Genomic DNA, 15095 nt, shown 5'->3' with positions numbered 1-15095 from the left:
CGCTTTCACCCAAGCGGCGTCCTTTTATCGAATACTACAGTACTTACAGTGGTACAAATTTGGCAATCGAATCGCGCCGACCAAATCGATCCACAATCGATCTGATTGGTTGAATTTCATTGAGAGGGTTTTTTGATTGGCTACTAATTGTGAGCTTATCTGAAGTAGCCAATCAAATCGATTTAAATTCTAACTAGAAACCACACCACAACACGAAATTTCACTCGAAAGCACAATAGCATTACTATCTACCAGTACCAGTATAAACTACTAGTACCAACTTTTCACAAAATTTTCTGACTTCTATTTCATATTCATTACTCAAAATTTCAAATTTGGTGATGAATTGGTCCAGAAATAGATATTTAACCTAGCGGTACTTTATATGGGCGCTTGGATATTTGGCCATAAGTTGGTGGCTGCTGAGATGTATCTTGAGTTTTGTATGTGAGTATTATCCGTATTTAATATCCGGAGGTATTTGGGCCTTTAACCTCCCACTGCAGTGATAAAACGCATAAAATCGGGTTTTTTGTTTAACGTATTTGTTTTTTGGGTTTAACTACCAAAAAACGGTACATTAATTGATTTCGTAGGGAAAATGTTCCTACTTTTAGTCCATTTCGCCTATATATTTCCTACTAATGTACGTTAAATAGTAAAACCTCCACTCATCGATTTGGCCAGTTCGAAGTTTTTAGATGATGTGCACCATATTATAGATACTATTAATAGTAATAACTGTACAGCGTATAATCCAAAAGTGCAGTTTAATTTCTAATAGTACGGGTTTGCATGTTTTAGCATGAGGATGCACAGGCATATGGATATCAACGTGAGCAGCAGGTAGATGCAGCGAGTGGACCTCGAGTTGGCTTGGTATTTTTCAGCTCGGCGGAGTTCCTTCATACCCATTTCCATTCTGTCCACGACCTACCCACGCTAAGATGCATTCAATTTCGTGTCAATCGATCGTACCATGTCCATGTTGTAGTCGATGCAGTCCACCATGGTTCCTTGGTCGATGACCATGTTGGCCAGGGCTTTGAACACTGCTGCCAAATCCACAATCGATTTGGCGATCCGCTGAATCTCCCGCTCTCGCGCTTCGATGGCGCAGTCGTCGTCATCCTGCGCAAACAACGCTTGACGCGCGCTCAAACTGTGACGTGTAGACGCGTTTCCGCCGTCGTCAAGTCCAAACAGATGCGACTTTTGGCGCTGGGTCTGCAGGGCGTTCATGTACTCCTTCTGAATGGTTCGGAATCGATGGGACAGGTCTTGCAATCGACACGCGAGGCTGCGTTGAATGTTCACACACACTTGGGTTCCGGCAGCGCTGGATGAGGACGTGACTGCCCTCGACAACCGCTGCAGCGACGTCTCCGAATGCCGAAACAAGACCGACACTTCCCGAGTCAGCGAGTCAATTTCGAGATCGTGCTGGGCTTCAGACTCGTCGAATCGAACCATGAGCCGCCTTGTGTGTATTTTTTGGAGGAAATCAACTAACATAATATGCCATCGAGCGGCTTCTTTGAGTTCAACTGATGTTAGCGCGCAGGACAAGGACAGGGATGGATGTACTGTACGCACTTTTGAGTTCCAACTGCCTCGCCAACTCGTTCACTTTGTCCACAGAATCTGCCCAAATTGGCCTGGTAGCTGGAGGTAGCGTATTCTCTTCAACATCTCGAAGCAGCGCTTCGTGTCCTCGCCGATGATTCTTCAACACATAGGCTTAAGGTCGGTCATGAATCCAAGCGTACCTTTGACGATGTGCTGAATAGGTTGGACAGGTATGGGCTGATGCCATCGAGCGGCTTCTTTGAGTTCAACTGATGTTGCTGGCGCCGATTGACAATGCTTCGCTTGGCTTGGAACTTGGTCGTGAGGTCGCGGTATGCCATGATTGGCGCCGCCGACTCGCAATGCTTGACGACGTTTTTAGAAAGATACAAAAGCCGGATAATATCGCTAATTCGAGGGCAATTATGCGGATGGCTGTATTTTCTGCGCCAAGTGGTGAGTTGTGATTGGCCAATAAAATGACCTTCGATATTCTATTTCATACAAACGTGTAGATGGAATTTCGAATATTTTAATTGACCTTTGTGGAAGGAACAGTCTCATTGTGCTTTGACCTCACGAATCAGCTTGTCATGGTGTCTGCGGTGGAATGGGTTGCTGTCGGTGTGCTAGTGTTCGCGTTGTTCTTGGTGTACAGTGCTGTGAACGCAATGCGACCCAAGAAGAGTGCGGAGGGCGATGACATCTTGGAGGAAATGATCAACGGGTTCGACTTCACGTTGCCTGCGCAAATCGAAGAGTACCGCGCATTGAAAGAAAAGGCGCCTGAAGTGTTGACTGAAGAAGATATGAAGACGCTTTGCTCGGCACTGTTCCGACGAGCCGTGGCGGACATCCCCCTTATCCGAAGAATACAGACAGAAGCGCAAGGCATGCACAAACTCAAGACGAACGACTTGATCAAGGACGGGTCGTACATGAGCTTCAAGTTGGCCGAGGAGATGATTGGCGAAGAGATCAAAGAAGTCCGTGAAGAAGCACAAGCCCTTCAGCCTCAAGACAACTGGGGTGAAAGCATCTTTGCGCAAGCTGTTCAATTTATCAACCACATGTCGGAGCAAGAAGAGCTGGCCGAACAGAAGAAGCGCCAGGCAGAAGCCGACGCCCAACAACAAGCGGCAAAGCAAACCGAGATGGCGGCGCAGTTGGCTGCGGATTTGCGCAAGCGAAAGTAGAAATGTTTGGAATGCACTTTTGAGTTCTACATTGTTTAGCTGTGGAATGGCTGGTTGAAGGCTTCTAGTAGCTGCTGAACCTTTTTGCCCCCAATCCCCGGGCACAGCGCCAGCTCTTCTTCGGTGGCATTCATGATCCGTCGAAGGGACCCAAACGACCCCGACAAGGTTAGCACTAAGCATGGAGTCAAAGGCAAAGTGGCCGATGCGGTGTCACACATACCATCGGTTTTGTTGACAGATCGCACTGTGGTCAACACATCTATGAGCTGGGAATTGAAGTCGCCTTCCACCTTTTCCTTGATCAGTGCTGCCGACTTGTTTTCGTACGCTTTTAATGTTTCAATGTATCGCGCCGCTTCTGTGGGATGTCGTGATGTAGTTTGATGCAGGTGGGGGACATGCATGTACTACCTTTCCAACTCCAGGCCAAGAGGAGCGAGAAACCCGCACTCAAGGCCTCGCAATTGATCTCCTTCAGAGCCGACTCGCTGTCGGAAACGTCTACGTGACACACCAACACCTGCACTTTCACGCGAGTTGCGCGGGCCAACTTGTTCTTGAGGTAATGGGGATGCAACATGTGATACCGCACGGAAATGAAGTATGCAGCACACGTGTCTCCCATCATGTAGTCGGCAGTGATGTCCGCGTTGACTTCTGGCAACACGTTCTGCATGTGGTGTAGCATGGGATTGCCGCTTTGGCTTGGATGCACCAACACGACCATTGTCCCGGTTACATTCTTAACCAGTTGTTCTCGGGGTTGAGCCGCCGCTGTTCCAACGCCTTGGAACACGCTGTTGAACGCATCAGCTCGAGTGAGGTACCGCGGTGTTTCAGCTTCTAGGCTGTCAGAATGCGACGGCACTTCGTTGCGGGAATCGAGCTTGCTTCGAGGTTCGTCGCTCATCGTGGTGGAATTGCAAAAACGCACGAGATCGCTGGGCTTTGATTGGACTGATCTCTGTGTTTTGATTGGATAGGAACTCCACAATAATATTTGTTTGGGCAAACAAATTATTACTAGTATAACTCGACAAAATATTTGTTTGGGCAATCAAATTATAATAATTCCCCGAAAATCAAAATCCTAGTAAACTTACAACGTCAACAGGGGGTGAAAGAAACTGCAAGGAACTTCTGAGGGATGTCCAATAATATCATTTCGATCAATCGCACAAGAAAAAAGACGGCACTTGACACGTTGTCCGCGGAAATTCCATTGTGCCGCAGCGTTTGACATGCTTTATAGGCACAGAGTCGTGCGACCAAGGGCCCTTTTACTACATATACACCTTGTCATGAATATCATTGTTGATGCAGCATGGCGATGAAGGGGATACAGCCAACTGCCAAGTTGACCAAATCGGAAGCCCTTCTCATGCAAAATCGCCAATAACGTGTCAGAAGAGTCACATAGACTTCACACCGTATCCGGATGGGTGACATTGCATACAGTGCAAGAGAAACACCTCGTTTTAACAACAGTCCTTAAAGAAGATCAATCGAAATTGGTAAAAAGCCTTGAAATAGTGGCTTTGTGTCTAATTGAGGTCGTGACTTTGTTATTTTATTCGGTGGCTGGTGCAGCACCGCCACTACTGTGACACCACCAACTCGAAAGCCTCCAGTTCATTTTCCACAAGCCCCCAGCGATGTCGTCCCTGTCCAAGCCACTTGTCATCAGCGCCATTGCTGTCTCGGTGATTGCCGCGCTCTTCATCATTTATCAATCGCAAAGTGGCAAATCTGTACGTCATTGTTCCCTGCAGAAACGTAGCTAATCGTCGTTTTAGTCGTCCAAGAGCTCCACCCCATCCAAGGAATCTGCCAGCGACGCAGCGGACGAGTCCTCTGCCTCCACCTCGCTCGCAAATGTGCCTTCCCTGCCAAAGGAGCAACTCCTCGCGATCTTGGGCGTGATTTCCACGCAAATGGGCCAAGTTGTCATGTCGTTGGCCTCCATCGAGCAAAAGATCCGACAAGAAAGTTCGCAAAGCGGCCGCCGACTACCGGAGGACCAATTGGCTGCCTACTTGATGGGCCAATTTGAGGAAGCCATGAAGGCCATCGAGTCTCAAGTGTACACCAAGTACACCACCACGGAACAAGACGTGACTGTCGCCTCGGAGTACTACGAGTCCATTGAAGACACCGAAGTCCTTGCCGAATTGAGCAAGCTGCGCGAACTTCACAACCTTATCACAGGGTCTGGTGCCATGGACGTTGAAGTGCCGGAGGACTTGACCTTGGACAAGTTCCTGTTCATCATGGAAGAAACCATGGAATCGCTGAACGTGGCCATGGAAGAGGTGTGCCAGGAAGTCAAGTTGCTGGACCCTGTGGACAAGGAAGAAGCGATTAACCAGCGCTACGTGAAGAAGGCGGACCAGCTGTCCAACGACATTCACCAACAGCACGGCCTGTCAAGGGAAGTGCTTCAAGCAGCCATGATGAAGTACCAGCAAGAGACCGCCTTTCTTACGCGCATGGCTGAGCTTCAACGCGTCCAAGCTGAACGATTCGCTGCTGCCGGATCCATCTTTGGTGGGGAAGTCAACATGGGGCTCTCGGGCGAGTAAGATGTGGTAGAGAAGATAATTGCTAGATAAGTGGCTGCATATATATATATTATCCTCTGGTCATGATAAGCTCTCACACGTCACATCAACATCACCTTTGATTTGCAGTTGGGCCTAATATTAATAATATTTCGTACACGCACTTTTTATTCATTTTACAGTTATGAATAATATATGTAAATTATTATTCATTCTTTGTAAAAAAACACTTCGAAGTACACTTGTGGTCGTATCATTTTAAATCATCCGGGCGATTGAATAAAAAGTAGGTATTAATAGTATTACTATTAGTAGTATACTTACAAACAGTCACCACGTCAGTGGCTGTACAAGGAAGTTTTGACTTGACCATGTCCCGACGACCGAAGGGCCGAGCGAAGGAGAACGTCGCGGGTGAACTGTACGACTCCAATGCGATTCAAATAGCGAGGGGCAATTCTAACTCTGGGAGCTCCGCGGAACAGAAGGCTCAGTTTGATCAAATGACACAAATGATGAAATCCATGGGGATGCCGATCCCGCCTGGAATGACGCCAGAACGAATGCAGCAAGCGATGCAAGCTATGGGCATGGGCGGTGGTATGGGTGGTCTGCCGGGTATGGGAGGGATGCCAGGAATGGGCGGTGGCGGCGGCATGCCGGGCTTCCCTGGAATGGACATGGACCCTGAAGACATGGAAGAACTGATGGGTTTGAACCGCGGCCCCGCCGCGATCTTCGGCAACAACACCCCGAGCAGTGTGGATTTCTCTCGCTGGGCGACGTTCTACCCGAATTACATCGACTCGAGCAAAACCAACGCTGACGGGCGGCGTATTCCCAAGAGCTTTGCGTGCGACAAGCCCATCGTCGACGAAATGGGTGAGGTGTGCCGGTACTTCCAGCTGAAGTACGTCATCGAGGTACGTCGTGTTTATCGATGGTGTCGTCCATGTCTGATCGCATGCCATAGCCGTACAAGCGATACTCCCGCGATGCTACGGTCCAAGGACGGGTGCGTGTCAAATTGACCGACAACGGGTCGTTTCTTCACCACGAAATTCACACGCGCAAGGACTTGATGCTGAAAATGGGCGAACTCATTCCGAAGCTCCAAATTCGGACCGAGCGCCTGGCCAAGGAGTTGGAAGCCGCCAAGGCAACCGCCTCCGGTCCGTCGACGGCGGCATCGAGCAGCACGGCGAGCAAGAAGAAGGGAAAGAAGAAGGGCAAACGATAAACGAGTGGTTGTATAAACTAGTCAACGCTGGGGTTCTTTCCATATGCAAGTTAACTGCGGCGGCCTCGCGCCCGCCCGCGTCCTGGGGCCGCCGGACGAGCAAACACTTTCGGGTGTCCATCATCGTGTTCGTGTTTGCTGGAGTTCCCTTGAAGGGCTTCCAGGACATTCCAAGCATCGGTCACTTCAATCTACATTACGTGGCAAAACTCAATGGAACACATGTAATAGTATCTATAAACGTACCGTGCTGTCGACTAGGATGCCACGCCGCTGCAAGTCGTGCAAGAGCGATGCTTTGGCAGTCGAGTATGTCATCTTGAGGCGCACGTTGGCCGCTTCGGGGCAAATGTACACAAAGACTAAACAGCGTCATAAAGCAACATTCGAATCAATGTACAGTAACTGTACGGTACAGGTGGTGGGGGTTGGGTCATCGACAAGGCTGCGGTACAGCACAAAGCTGGGCTGCTCCTTATCGACGAGGGCGTTGATCTGGTCGTCGCGAGTGATATGAACCGATGCATCCACGACCAGCTCCTCGTTGGTCATGCGCATGCTTAGCCAAGTCGAACTCGTTCCTTTTTTCGAGAATGCGATCAACGCGGTATCGCATGCTGCCGACATGCCAAAGGGCAGGACGTTCATCGCACTCGACTTGACCGACAAATCGCGTTCAAGGAGCGCTTCCTCCTTCAAGAGAACTTCGCGATCGCTCAACGGTCCGGTCGTCGTGTGCATCGTGGACACAACGTCGCGGTACGTGAATGCGGACAAATTCGTTGTGTGCACGTCGCCTACGAAATATGCCAAGCCCAGTTGCTGCTTGAGGCAATCGCGAGCCGAAGCATACAACATCTTGTCACGCGCGGGAAGGGTGTCGCACACAGACGCCACCAGAATCCACTTGAGTGGTCCATTCGAGGTCGCAATATGGAAGAGGACCAACGACGGAGTGGAGCATTCGGCTTGAATGCTTGCCCACTCGGCGTCGGCCTGGACACCCTCATGAATCTGAAACACCTTGTTCACAACAAGCTGCTCGCCAGTGACTTTGGCCTCGATGCATCGCACTGTGTTTGTCTCTTGGGCGGTTTGGAATTGAGTCGCTAACGGCTCACTCACGCGGAGGACTTGGCCGTTCATTCCGAAGATTCCTGCGTATGTGTGGCGTTCTTTTGGTTGTTGTAACACAAAGTATTGTTATAACAAATCGTTATACCACTGTGCGCAATTTCGTCCAAGTCCAAACATGGGGCCAGGACGACCATCGGGACGACCCGTTCGAGGTGCTCGGGAGAGCACGAGGAGCGCTGCGAAGGCGGCAGCACAGAAGATCAATGCGACACAAAGCGTTCGCTCTGCTCGAATGAAGCGTGTCGTGTACGATGAGTCAGACTTGTCCAGCGACCCCGACGACAAGCAAAAGGACACGTCTGCCAAGGAGGTTTCCGATGCTGAAGAGGAGTTGGAGGATGCGGACATGGAGGAAGAAGATGAAGAAAAGGCGCCAGAGAAGCCCCCTGAGCCACCGGCTGACGACAAGGAGGTACCAAAGGACGAAGAAGAAGAGAAGGAAGGAGTTGAGGACGACGACGACGACGACGAAGCGCAGGACGACGACGAAGACACAGAGGACACCCGTCAGCTTCTAGATAATGCTCAAGACGATGAGTCCGTTCAACGACTGATACAAAGCTCCCTCGGTCAGCTAGCACGCGACGGCGGCAGTCCCAGTCGCGAGTTGATCCTTGCGTATGCGTCATGCGTGAGTTCGAATCCGTCCAAGTTCCAGCACCCGACCACCCTCAAAGCCATGCTGCGTCTGCTGCGAAGTACGTTTCAAGGTCGAGAGCGCTCCAGTTCTGTGGACAAGAAGGCCAAGCCGAAACCTCCCCGCGAGGTGCGCGGGGTCCTTCCGTTGGCCGTGTTGGTGGCAAACTTGTTGGCGACGATTTTGAAGAATATTCCCCAGAACGAATGGCCGGACGACTGCCTCAAAGTGTTTGTGGATGACTCGCTGCATTCTCGGTCGTGGGTCGACCACAGCATGTGCAGTGTATTCGTGGACATGATCAAGGCCCACATCGCCGCCGCGCCGTCCACAGACGCATCTGTCCAGCGCATCATGGAGCATCTGTCGTCGAAAGTGACCGAGATCAAGAAGGGTGGGGTCAACCCCACGACCTTCAAGCACGTGATGCTCACCCTCATGGACCTGACGCCGCTCCCCCAAGGCCGGTTGATGGCCTCGTCCAACTTGGAACTGTGGTTTCAGCACACCACACACAAAACCATTGCGCGCGACTTGCTCTTGAAGATCGTTCGGGTACTAGTACATATAGATATATATATCTACTACTACTAGTAGTACTAGTCATACTCATCCAGTCGTCCATGCCTAGTCGTGTACGACCCTCGACGCGCCCGACTTGGACACGGTCGAGAACTTGCTCAACATGAAGTTCAAGACCGTGTCGTTTCCCCAGCTCAAGTCGGAAGTGTTTACGATGCTGGTGCGCCAGCGCCCCGAGTACATCAACGTTGCGTTCAAAGTGGTGTTGCTCAAGGAGCGACTGGCGGCGACGTTGAAAGACGTGGACAACCTCAAGATGATGCCGCTCATATTCCGCGAAACCGCGCAAGGCGGCCACGACTCCAAGGACGACCAAGAACCAGACAACGACGTCGTGTTCAAGCGGTCCCCACAGCACCAACATCCCGGCACGGCCACCAGTCGCGCGTTGGCGATGGTGTTGCAGGATCTGGCCACCGCCTCGAGCAACCTTCCCACCCTGAAAAATACGCTGCGAAAGGTATATATATATATATATTTATATATGTGTGTGTTTTCAACGACTTGGTGGATAGGTTCTTCGTAGTTTGACACACGATCAACTGGACGTACGGGCGTTGTGCCAGGGCTTACTCGTGGTGCCGAAAGGAATTCAGTCGTTCGAGTTCTTTGTCATGATGGGGGAGCTCGTGGCGCTGGTTTTGTTTGTGCAGGGCGCGGCCGTGCGCAGTCTGCAAGTCAACGTTCCCGACGCCTCAAGCAACCCCCGCTTGCTTCCGAAAGCGATGGACAAGGGCGTCCGGCGCTTGGGCACGGGGGCGGTGGCTAGTACTCCCGCCAGCAACGCCGGAAATACCAATGGACCCGTGGCGTTGGGGTCCCTGAAAAGCAAACCAATGTTTGCGTCCAAGGAACCGAAACATCCAGCCATCACCCCCGCCGTGAAATCCAAGGAAGAATTCGCGCAGTTGATCGCACACGTTCAGAGCATGGCCATTCACTGGTGCCACGATGTCCAAGAGCTTGGCGACCACCTGGGCATGCGATTGTTTGGCGCGGTCATTCGAAAGGTCTTGTTCCTAGACATGCTCGCGGATATGCAGGTAGGTAGGATGAACTCGATGCCAAGAACCCACGGGTCGGCCATTGTATCCTTAGTCGGTGTCCCAGTAGTACACAGCTATGTTTTGAGCTGATGGATATTGCAATCCTCCTTCTTTTTTATATCACATGTCCAATACAAAGGATATTTCATGTGTAGGCAACCGAACATGACCGCGGATGCTTCAACTTTTGCAGGGACATGCTTCCGCTGCATGCTTCGACGGTCGGTCGCATCGTCGACATGTGCAAGTATGCGAATCCAGAGGAAACGCTGGATATTCTCAAAGTGCTGGAGGCGGTGGTGGTCCGCGCGTCCGACGCGCAGACGACGCGCGAGGCGTACTTTTCCACCCAAGATCAGATCCTCAAGTATCAAGCGGATGGCGGCGTCATGGGTTTGAAAGTGGACACACTGGAATTGGTCCAGCCGCTGTTGGAAGCGGGCACGGTATGCCATTGCACATCCAACATGTATGTCATGTCGTTCATGTAGGTTCGAGGACACTTGTACGATGGCAATGCCGTGTGCTACAGCGAATTGTTTTGGCTGGCGCACTGTATTTTACTGGTCCGTACATGTTGCATTTGTTTCGACGGTCTAAAATGTGGTTTCATAGATTTTAGTCGCGTTCAATCCGGAATCGCTCGGGGCGTTTGTATGGGACAACGTTCCTACGATGCGTTCCCTTATGCAAATGGTCATCACGGGACGATTCAAGTTCCCGCCTGTGGAGCCAGAAGACTTGAAGCTATTTGACACACATTCACCGCCTTCCATGACGTTATCGCAGGCCAACCAGTTGGTGGTCGAGCGGGAGCGGGCGTTGTTTGAAGCCCACAAATTACCCGTGGACCAATCGCTGATGGTCGTGCAGCCTCTTCAGTGCAGCGCCCGGGCCCCGCCCGTCGACGTCTTGCGTAAAGTGGACGCATTGGACAAGAGTTTGCGGTTGGGGCTACGCCTTCGAAAGAGCCGATCCACGGACTTTCTCATGGACATGGTCGACGTAGCCGTGTCGGACAAGAGCTCCCAGTCCAGCTGGTCGGAACGTCCGGAGCGAATTTCGTGGATCGTGGAAATCGTGTGCGCCGAGCTCGAGACGCTGACGTACCTGCCGCGCCGGTGCCTCTGCGAGCTGTTGCTGCTGGCATGTGTCGACGGCGGCAGTGACGACAAGTCCAAGGGGGCGATGCACGCCATGCTGCTGCAGCAAGTGCCGAGTATTTTGTCCCGGCTCAAGGTACGTTCTACTTGCGTCTACTGGGTGGACATATCATTTGGTGTAGGAATGCAACGACGACGACGACAACGTCGAGGTCATGACGTTTTTCTTGAACCGGTTGGCGTCTCCAAATGTAGCCACTCGTCAGCTGTCGGCGTACCTCTTGGACCTGTTGACCCGTCAAGACACTAGTTCTATAACGACATTATCCAAGGCCGTTCCCTGCCTCTCGTTCGACTGGCTGCCAGGTCTGGTCAGCCTGCCGTGCTTTCCAGCGCTGCACGAACGAGTGATAGCGTCGTTGGAGGCACTTCTCAAGCTTGAGTCGTCTGTGGACGCGCTCAAGCTGTGTCTTGGAGCGCTATACGACATCTTTGGCAATCAAGCCCATTTGCACCTTCCGTTGGCGGTAGCTCTTGGGAATTTCTTGGTTCAGCGGGCGTCCGTCGCCCGATTGTTGTTAACCGACACGGCAGTGTTTGGTCGTATGGTCGATACGTTTTGGGCCGCCGTGGAAAGGCAAGTCCATCAACCTACAAGCCAACCGCACGATCTGAAAGGTGCTGAGGCGTGGGTCACGGTGGCAGTCGCGCCAGAAGTCCATCGCGGAGTGTCCGCCGTCGACTTGCCAGCCAGCATCGTCTCTGGGGCCATTGAACTGCTGAGCTTTCCGACCCAACAAGTCGCTGTATCCTCGTTCGACCACCTCGTGGCGTTCTTCTTTCCACCAGAGTCGACACTGGGGCTGTGGCATCCTCGCCAAACGTACGTGTGCTCATCAGATCATTTGTTTCGACTGGCGTGCGTTGCCAACACGCAACTGCTTTCGGCTGCGATTCAAAAGATGACGCTCGAAGTGTTGTGGCGAGTCGTGCTCTCGTACGGCCGCGCACCGGCGTGTCTGCTGGCCGTGCTCACCGCGCTTCAGGCGGCCACCGTCTCACGTCCGGATAAGTGTGTGGACGCGTTGACGAAAGAAAGCGGCGCGGGGGACGCGGCCCGCGCCTGCGACGAAGCGCTCGTTCATTTGAATATGTACTTGCACCAGGAATCGTTTGCCGAGGTTCGGCACGCCGGCGACGCCATGATCACCTGGTTGAAGGATCACCACGAGCAACCACTAGGAATACCAGGTAGCGAAGACACGCGTTGTCCAGAAAAGAAGAACCGATTCCTCGCTCTTGTTACGTGCCCAAAGAAGGCCCCACCCCCCACATCTGATCTGGACTCTGTCGTCAACGTGCCTGCAATAATGCCACACCCGAGTCCGGTTCCACGACAGTATGCAGCGACCCACGATCGACTTGCCGACATGTGTCTGCTTATTCACGACAAGTCGCATCGATCATCTGTCTTGGGACGAGTACACGTTGCCTCGTTGGGCCATACATCGTCCCTCGTGAAGCTTGGTTCAGCCTTGGCCAAGGCTCGTCCAGTCGGCTTTGTCCAAGTCTTCTTGCACGAAATCATGGCGCTGGGATGCCAAGACAGCACGGGGGTGTTTCTGCAGTCGTTCTTGAGCCAGCACACGACCGATTCGTTGCTGCCGTTTGCGTCGACTGTGTTGGATGCAATGTGGACCGTGATGCCGTGGCATGTTCATGGCGTGTGGCAGCGCATCGTTCGTTTGATCGTGGCAGAGCAAGCCCAGCACTGGCCGCAAACCCAACAAGTGGACCGCACCCGACTGAATTTGATTTACCACGTTGCCTTCGACATTCAAAACAATATGGCGTCGACCATCACCGCCTTGTACAACTTTGAACAAGTGTCTGCGGACTTGGCCGCCGTCGAGCGTCAAGTGGTCGAGTTCATTGTGATGGTACGATGAGGACGAAACCTTCTGAAGTGCATGGGAGTCTTCTTATATATGTGTGCTTTGATGTAGGACCTGTATGCGTCCCGCCCGCACTCGTTCGCGTTGGCCATGGATGTCTGTGCCCCTGGGTGGCAGCTCCACGCTTCTCGGCTGGTGCACTTCAACTCATCCAGTCGGCTCGAGTCGAAAATCGATCGGTGGTTAACATCCAAAGATCATGCGGACGCGTTGCGACTGGTGGCGCTGCGCCATCCGTTGCTTGTCACATCCAGAATCGTGCATGTTGCTCTGAGTCTCGAGGGAAGGTCGGCTTTGTTTGTGTCGAAAGCCCCGTTGGACAATGTACGAATGAAAATAGCATGCATTTTGATGTGTTAGTGACGTGGTTGTGTATTGTAGTGGCTGATGGCGATCGACTTGGTCGCAGAGAGCGTGTTCCGCCACCCCCACACTTTGAAGCATTTGGTGCAGTGCTTTTTGCTCTATTTGGAGCACCATCACGACGAATCTAAAGCGATCACTGCATTGCGCGTCGTCCACACAGTCGACCGTATGATTCGCAAGGACAGCTGCGCCATGCTCCCCTTTTTCACGCAGCATGCATACCGCATTCGCTGGTATAAACATCCAAAGTGTATTTAAAGAGTTCTAAACTGCTCCATGGTAGGATCCATGCCTTGAGCAAATACGAGTCATCCCATGCGTCTGTTGCAAGTGTCTCCCACTTTCTCGACCACCACACAATCAAGTCGACTGAAATCACGTCCTGGACAACAACCTCTCCAACCTTTGAGGACCAACTGGAAGAGCTCAAGACCACGTTTACGCTCTATGCTGGGTCCGCCAAGCACCTGGTACTTCCCACGTTGACGCGGTATATTAGCCAAGGCGAGATGACCAAGAAGACAACCGTGCTGATTTGCCAGTGTTTGCTCTTGGTCCTGCAGAGCGATCGCACGAGTGCTGGGGATGCCACCAAGGCGTACGTGGCGTGCCTAACGTCGCCCAAAGTCGGCATTCGGGAAGCTGCCACGTTTTTCTTACCCGATTTCTTGGTGTATTGCAGCCCTAGTCAGCACTACACTATACTGGCGCACCTGTTTCTCGAAGACAGCGACGTCGCCAAGAGTAGCCTGTCGCAGTATTTCAAGAGTGACCTCTTCAAAGCCGACCGCAGTTAAAACTAACAATTAATCAAACGTCATTTAATTCTCAAGTGTGTATTAGTCCAACGTTGCCGCGAGGTACTTTGCATTGCGGCCTGATGGGACATCCTTGCCCAGGTAGTACCGGTCGCACGCGTAGCCCCCCGTGGCAAACCCATTCAGATTGTTGCCGCGACGTCCGTTGGGGCCCCTGTAGTCCCCAGGACACGCCACGCAGCTGGACACGCTGCTTAGCCCTTCGGTCATGCTGTACGAGCCCAGCGGGCAGGGGGCGGTGCAGACCTTGGACGTCATGCCCGTCGACTGTCCGTACGTGCCCTTGGGACAGGGCTTGCAGTCGTCGATGGACGTGGCGCCCAGTTTGTCGTTGTACGTGCCCTTCGGACACAGCGACGTGCACGTGCTTGTCGTGAGCCCTGGCAGGTTACCGTACACCCCGCGGGGGCAAAATTGGCATTCGGACATTGTCACACCGCTCCCTACAGGGCGATACATGCCGACAGGACATGGCACGGGCGATGGCTGAATGCCGCGGTACATGCGAACTGGAACACGATCAGGGGTAATTGAATGAGGAGGTGGTGTCCCACCTGTGCGTGTTGCCAGGAGCTCGTGAAACTGGATGTGGCTGCCACCGAGATGGATGCCTAGAGATAGCACCTGTTGGTATGTGCAAAGGAATGTGGATCAAGTACCCATGCGAAAGAGCAAGTTAAGCCCCCCCGATATGCACATCAGTGTCACGATGGTGCGCTGCATCGCTTGCGCGTAGGAAAGTAAACTTCCCCAAACTGCTTGTGATGATTAAAAATAGACTTCTACGAGCAACGGCTACTACCATTTCCATCACCCCCTTCCATGATACGCAGATGTATGTATGCCCTTTGACCAGGGCTACCCATCAAATCCCATCAGGAC

At 52.3% G+C, this 15095-nt stretch overlaps 8 protein-coding genes across 14 annotated transcripts; 4 read left to right on the top strand and 4 right to left on the bottom strand.

Annotated features, from left to right (window-relative positions):
* Positions 1-702: 702 nt before the first annotated feature.
* H257_01145 (hypothetical protein) lies at positions 703-1956 on the bottom strand. 4 transcript variants are annotated; one of them, XM_009824203.1, is made up of 4 exons: positions 1770-1956; positions 1597-1726; positions 979-1535; positions 703-933 (listed from the first exon to the last, which is right to left on the bottom strand). In XM_009824203.1, the coding sequence occupies exons 1-4, from the start codon at positions 1908-1910 to the stop codon at positions 778-780; spliced, it is 984 nt and encodes a 327-aa protein (XP_009822505.1). In that variant the 5' UTR covers positions 1911-1956; the 3' UTR covers positions 703-777. The 4 variants fall into 4 exon arrangements, with proteins under 4 accessions (XP_009822505.1, XP_009822506.1, XP_009822508.1 ...); XM_009824204.1 differs by having other exon boundaries at positions 979-1508; XM_009824206.1 differs by having other exon boundaries at positions 703-1535.
* A 154-nt stretch (positions 1957-2110) lies between these two features.
* On the top strand, positions 2111-2796 carry H257_01144 (hypothetical protein). Its single transcript, XM_009824202.1, has one exon. It carries the CDS (start codon positions 2163-2165, stop codon positions 2763-2765), a length of 603 nt encoding a protein of 200 aa, XP_009822504.1. The 5' UTR covers positions 2111-2162; the 3' UTR covers positions 2766-2796.
* Positions 2115-3859, bottom strand: H257_01143. 2 transcript variants are annotated; one of them, XM_009824200.1, is made up of 3 exons: positions 3180-3859; positions 2989-3126; positions 2115-2940 (listed from the first exon to the last, which is right to left on the bottom strand). In XM_009824200.1, the coding sequence occupies exons 1-3, from the start codon at positions 3676-3678 to the stop codon at positions 2801-2803; spliced, it is 777 nt and encodes a 258-aa protein (XP_009822502.1). In that variant the 5' UTR covers positions 3679-3859; the 3' UTR covers positions 2115-2800. The 2 variants fall into 2 exon arrangements, with proteins under 2 accessions (XP_009822502.1, XP_009822503.1); XM_009824201.1 differs by having other exon boundaries at positions 2989-3859.
* Positions 3860-4347: 488 nt separating this feature from the next.
* On the top strand, positions 4348-5423 carry H257_01142 (hypothetical protein). The gene is made up of 2 exons (XM_009824199.1): positions 4348-4519; positions 4565-5423. Exons 1-2 carry the CDS (start codon positions 4424-4426, stop codon positions 5348-5350), a joined length of 882 nt encoding a protein of 293 aa, XP_009822501.1. The 5' UTR covers positions 4348-4423; the 3' UTR covers positions 5351-5423.
* A 248-nt stretch (positions 5424-5671) lies between these two features.
* Positions 5672-6672, top strand: H257_01141 (hypothetical protein). Its single transcript, XM_009824198.1, has 2 exons — positions 5672-6252; positions 6303-6672. Exons 1-2 carry the CDS (start codon positions 5701-5703, stop codon positions 6567-6569), a joined length of 819 nt encoding a protein of 272 aa, XP_009822500.1. The 5' UTR covers positions 5672-5700; the 3' UTR covers positions 6570-6672.
* On the bottom strand, positions 6558-7745 carry H257_01140. Of its 2 annotated transcripts, XM_009824196.1 has the most exons (3): positions 6986-7745; positions 6816-6931; positions 6558-6760 (listed from the first exon to the last, which is right to left on the bottom strand). In XM_009824196.1, exons 1-3 carry the CDS (start codon positions 7713-7715, stop codon positions 6620-6622), a joined length of 987 nt encoding a protein of 328 aa, XP_009822498.1. In that variant the 5' UTR covers positions 7716-7745; the 3' UTR covers positions 6558-6619. The 2 variants fall into 2 exon arrangements, with proteins under 2 accessions (XP_009822498.1, XP_009822499.1); XM_009824197.1 differs by having other exon boundaries at positions 6816-7745.
* Positions 7746-7797: 52 nt separating this feature from the next.
* H257_01138 lies at positions 7798-14978 on the top strand. 2 transcript variants are annotated; one of them, XM_009824194.1, is made up of 11 exons: positions 7798-8898; positions 8975-9085; positions 9140-9385; positions 9441-9968; positions 10127-10417; positions 10463-10537; positions 10587-11210; positions 11257-13014; positions 13081-13353; positions 13411-13628; positions 13679-14978. In XM_009824194.1, exons 1-11 carry the CDS (start codon positions 7822-7824, stop codon positions 14190-14192), a joined length of 5715 nt encoding a protein of 1904 aa, XP_009822496.1. In that variant the 5' UTR covers positions 7798-7821; the 3' UTR covers positions 14193-14978. The 2 variants fall into 2 exon arrangements, with proteins under 2 accessions (XP_009822496.1, XP_009822495.1); XM_009824193.1 differs by having other exon boundaries at positions 8975-9385.
* H257_01139 (hypothetical protein) lies at positions 14212-14962 on the bottom strand. Its single transcript, XM_009824195.1, has 3 exons — positions 14873-14962; positions 14768-14824; positions 14212-14722 (listed from the first exon to the last, which is right to left on the bottom strand). Exons 1-3 carry the CDS (start codon positions 14934-14936, stop codon positions 14235-14237), a joined length of 609 nt encoding a protein of 202 aa, XP_009822497.1. The 5' UTR covers positions 14937-14962; the 3' UTR covers positions 14212-14234.
* Positions 14979-15095: the final 117 nt, after the last annotated feature.

The sequence above is a fragment of the Aphanomyces astaci genome (assembly GCF_000520075.1).
Source record: "Aphanomyces astaci strain APO3 unplaced genomic scaffold supercont1.2, whole genome shotgun sequence".
NCBI lineage: Eukaryota > Oomycota > Saprolegniomycetes > Saprolegniales > Verrucalvaceae > Aphanomyces > Aphanomyces astaci.
The sequence above is the reverse complement of the archived record's forward strand: the minus strand, read 5'-3'. Positions and strand labels throughout refer to the sequence as shown.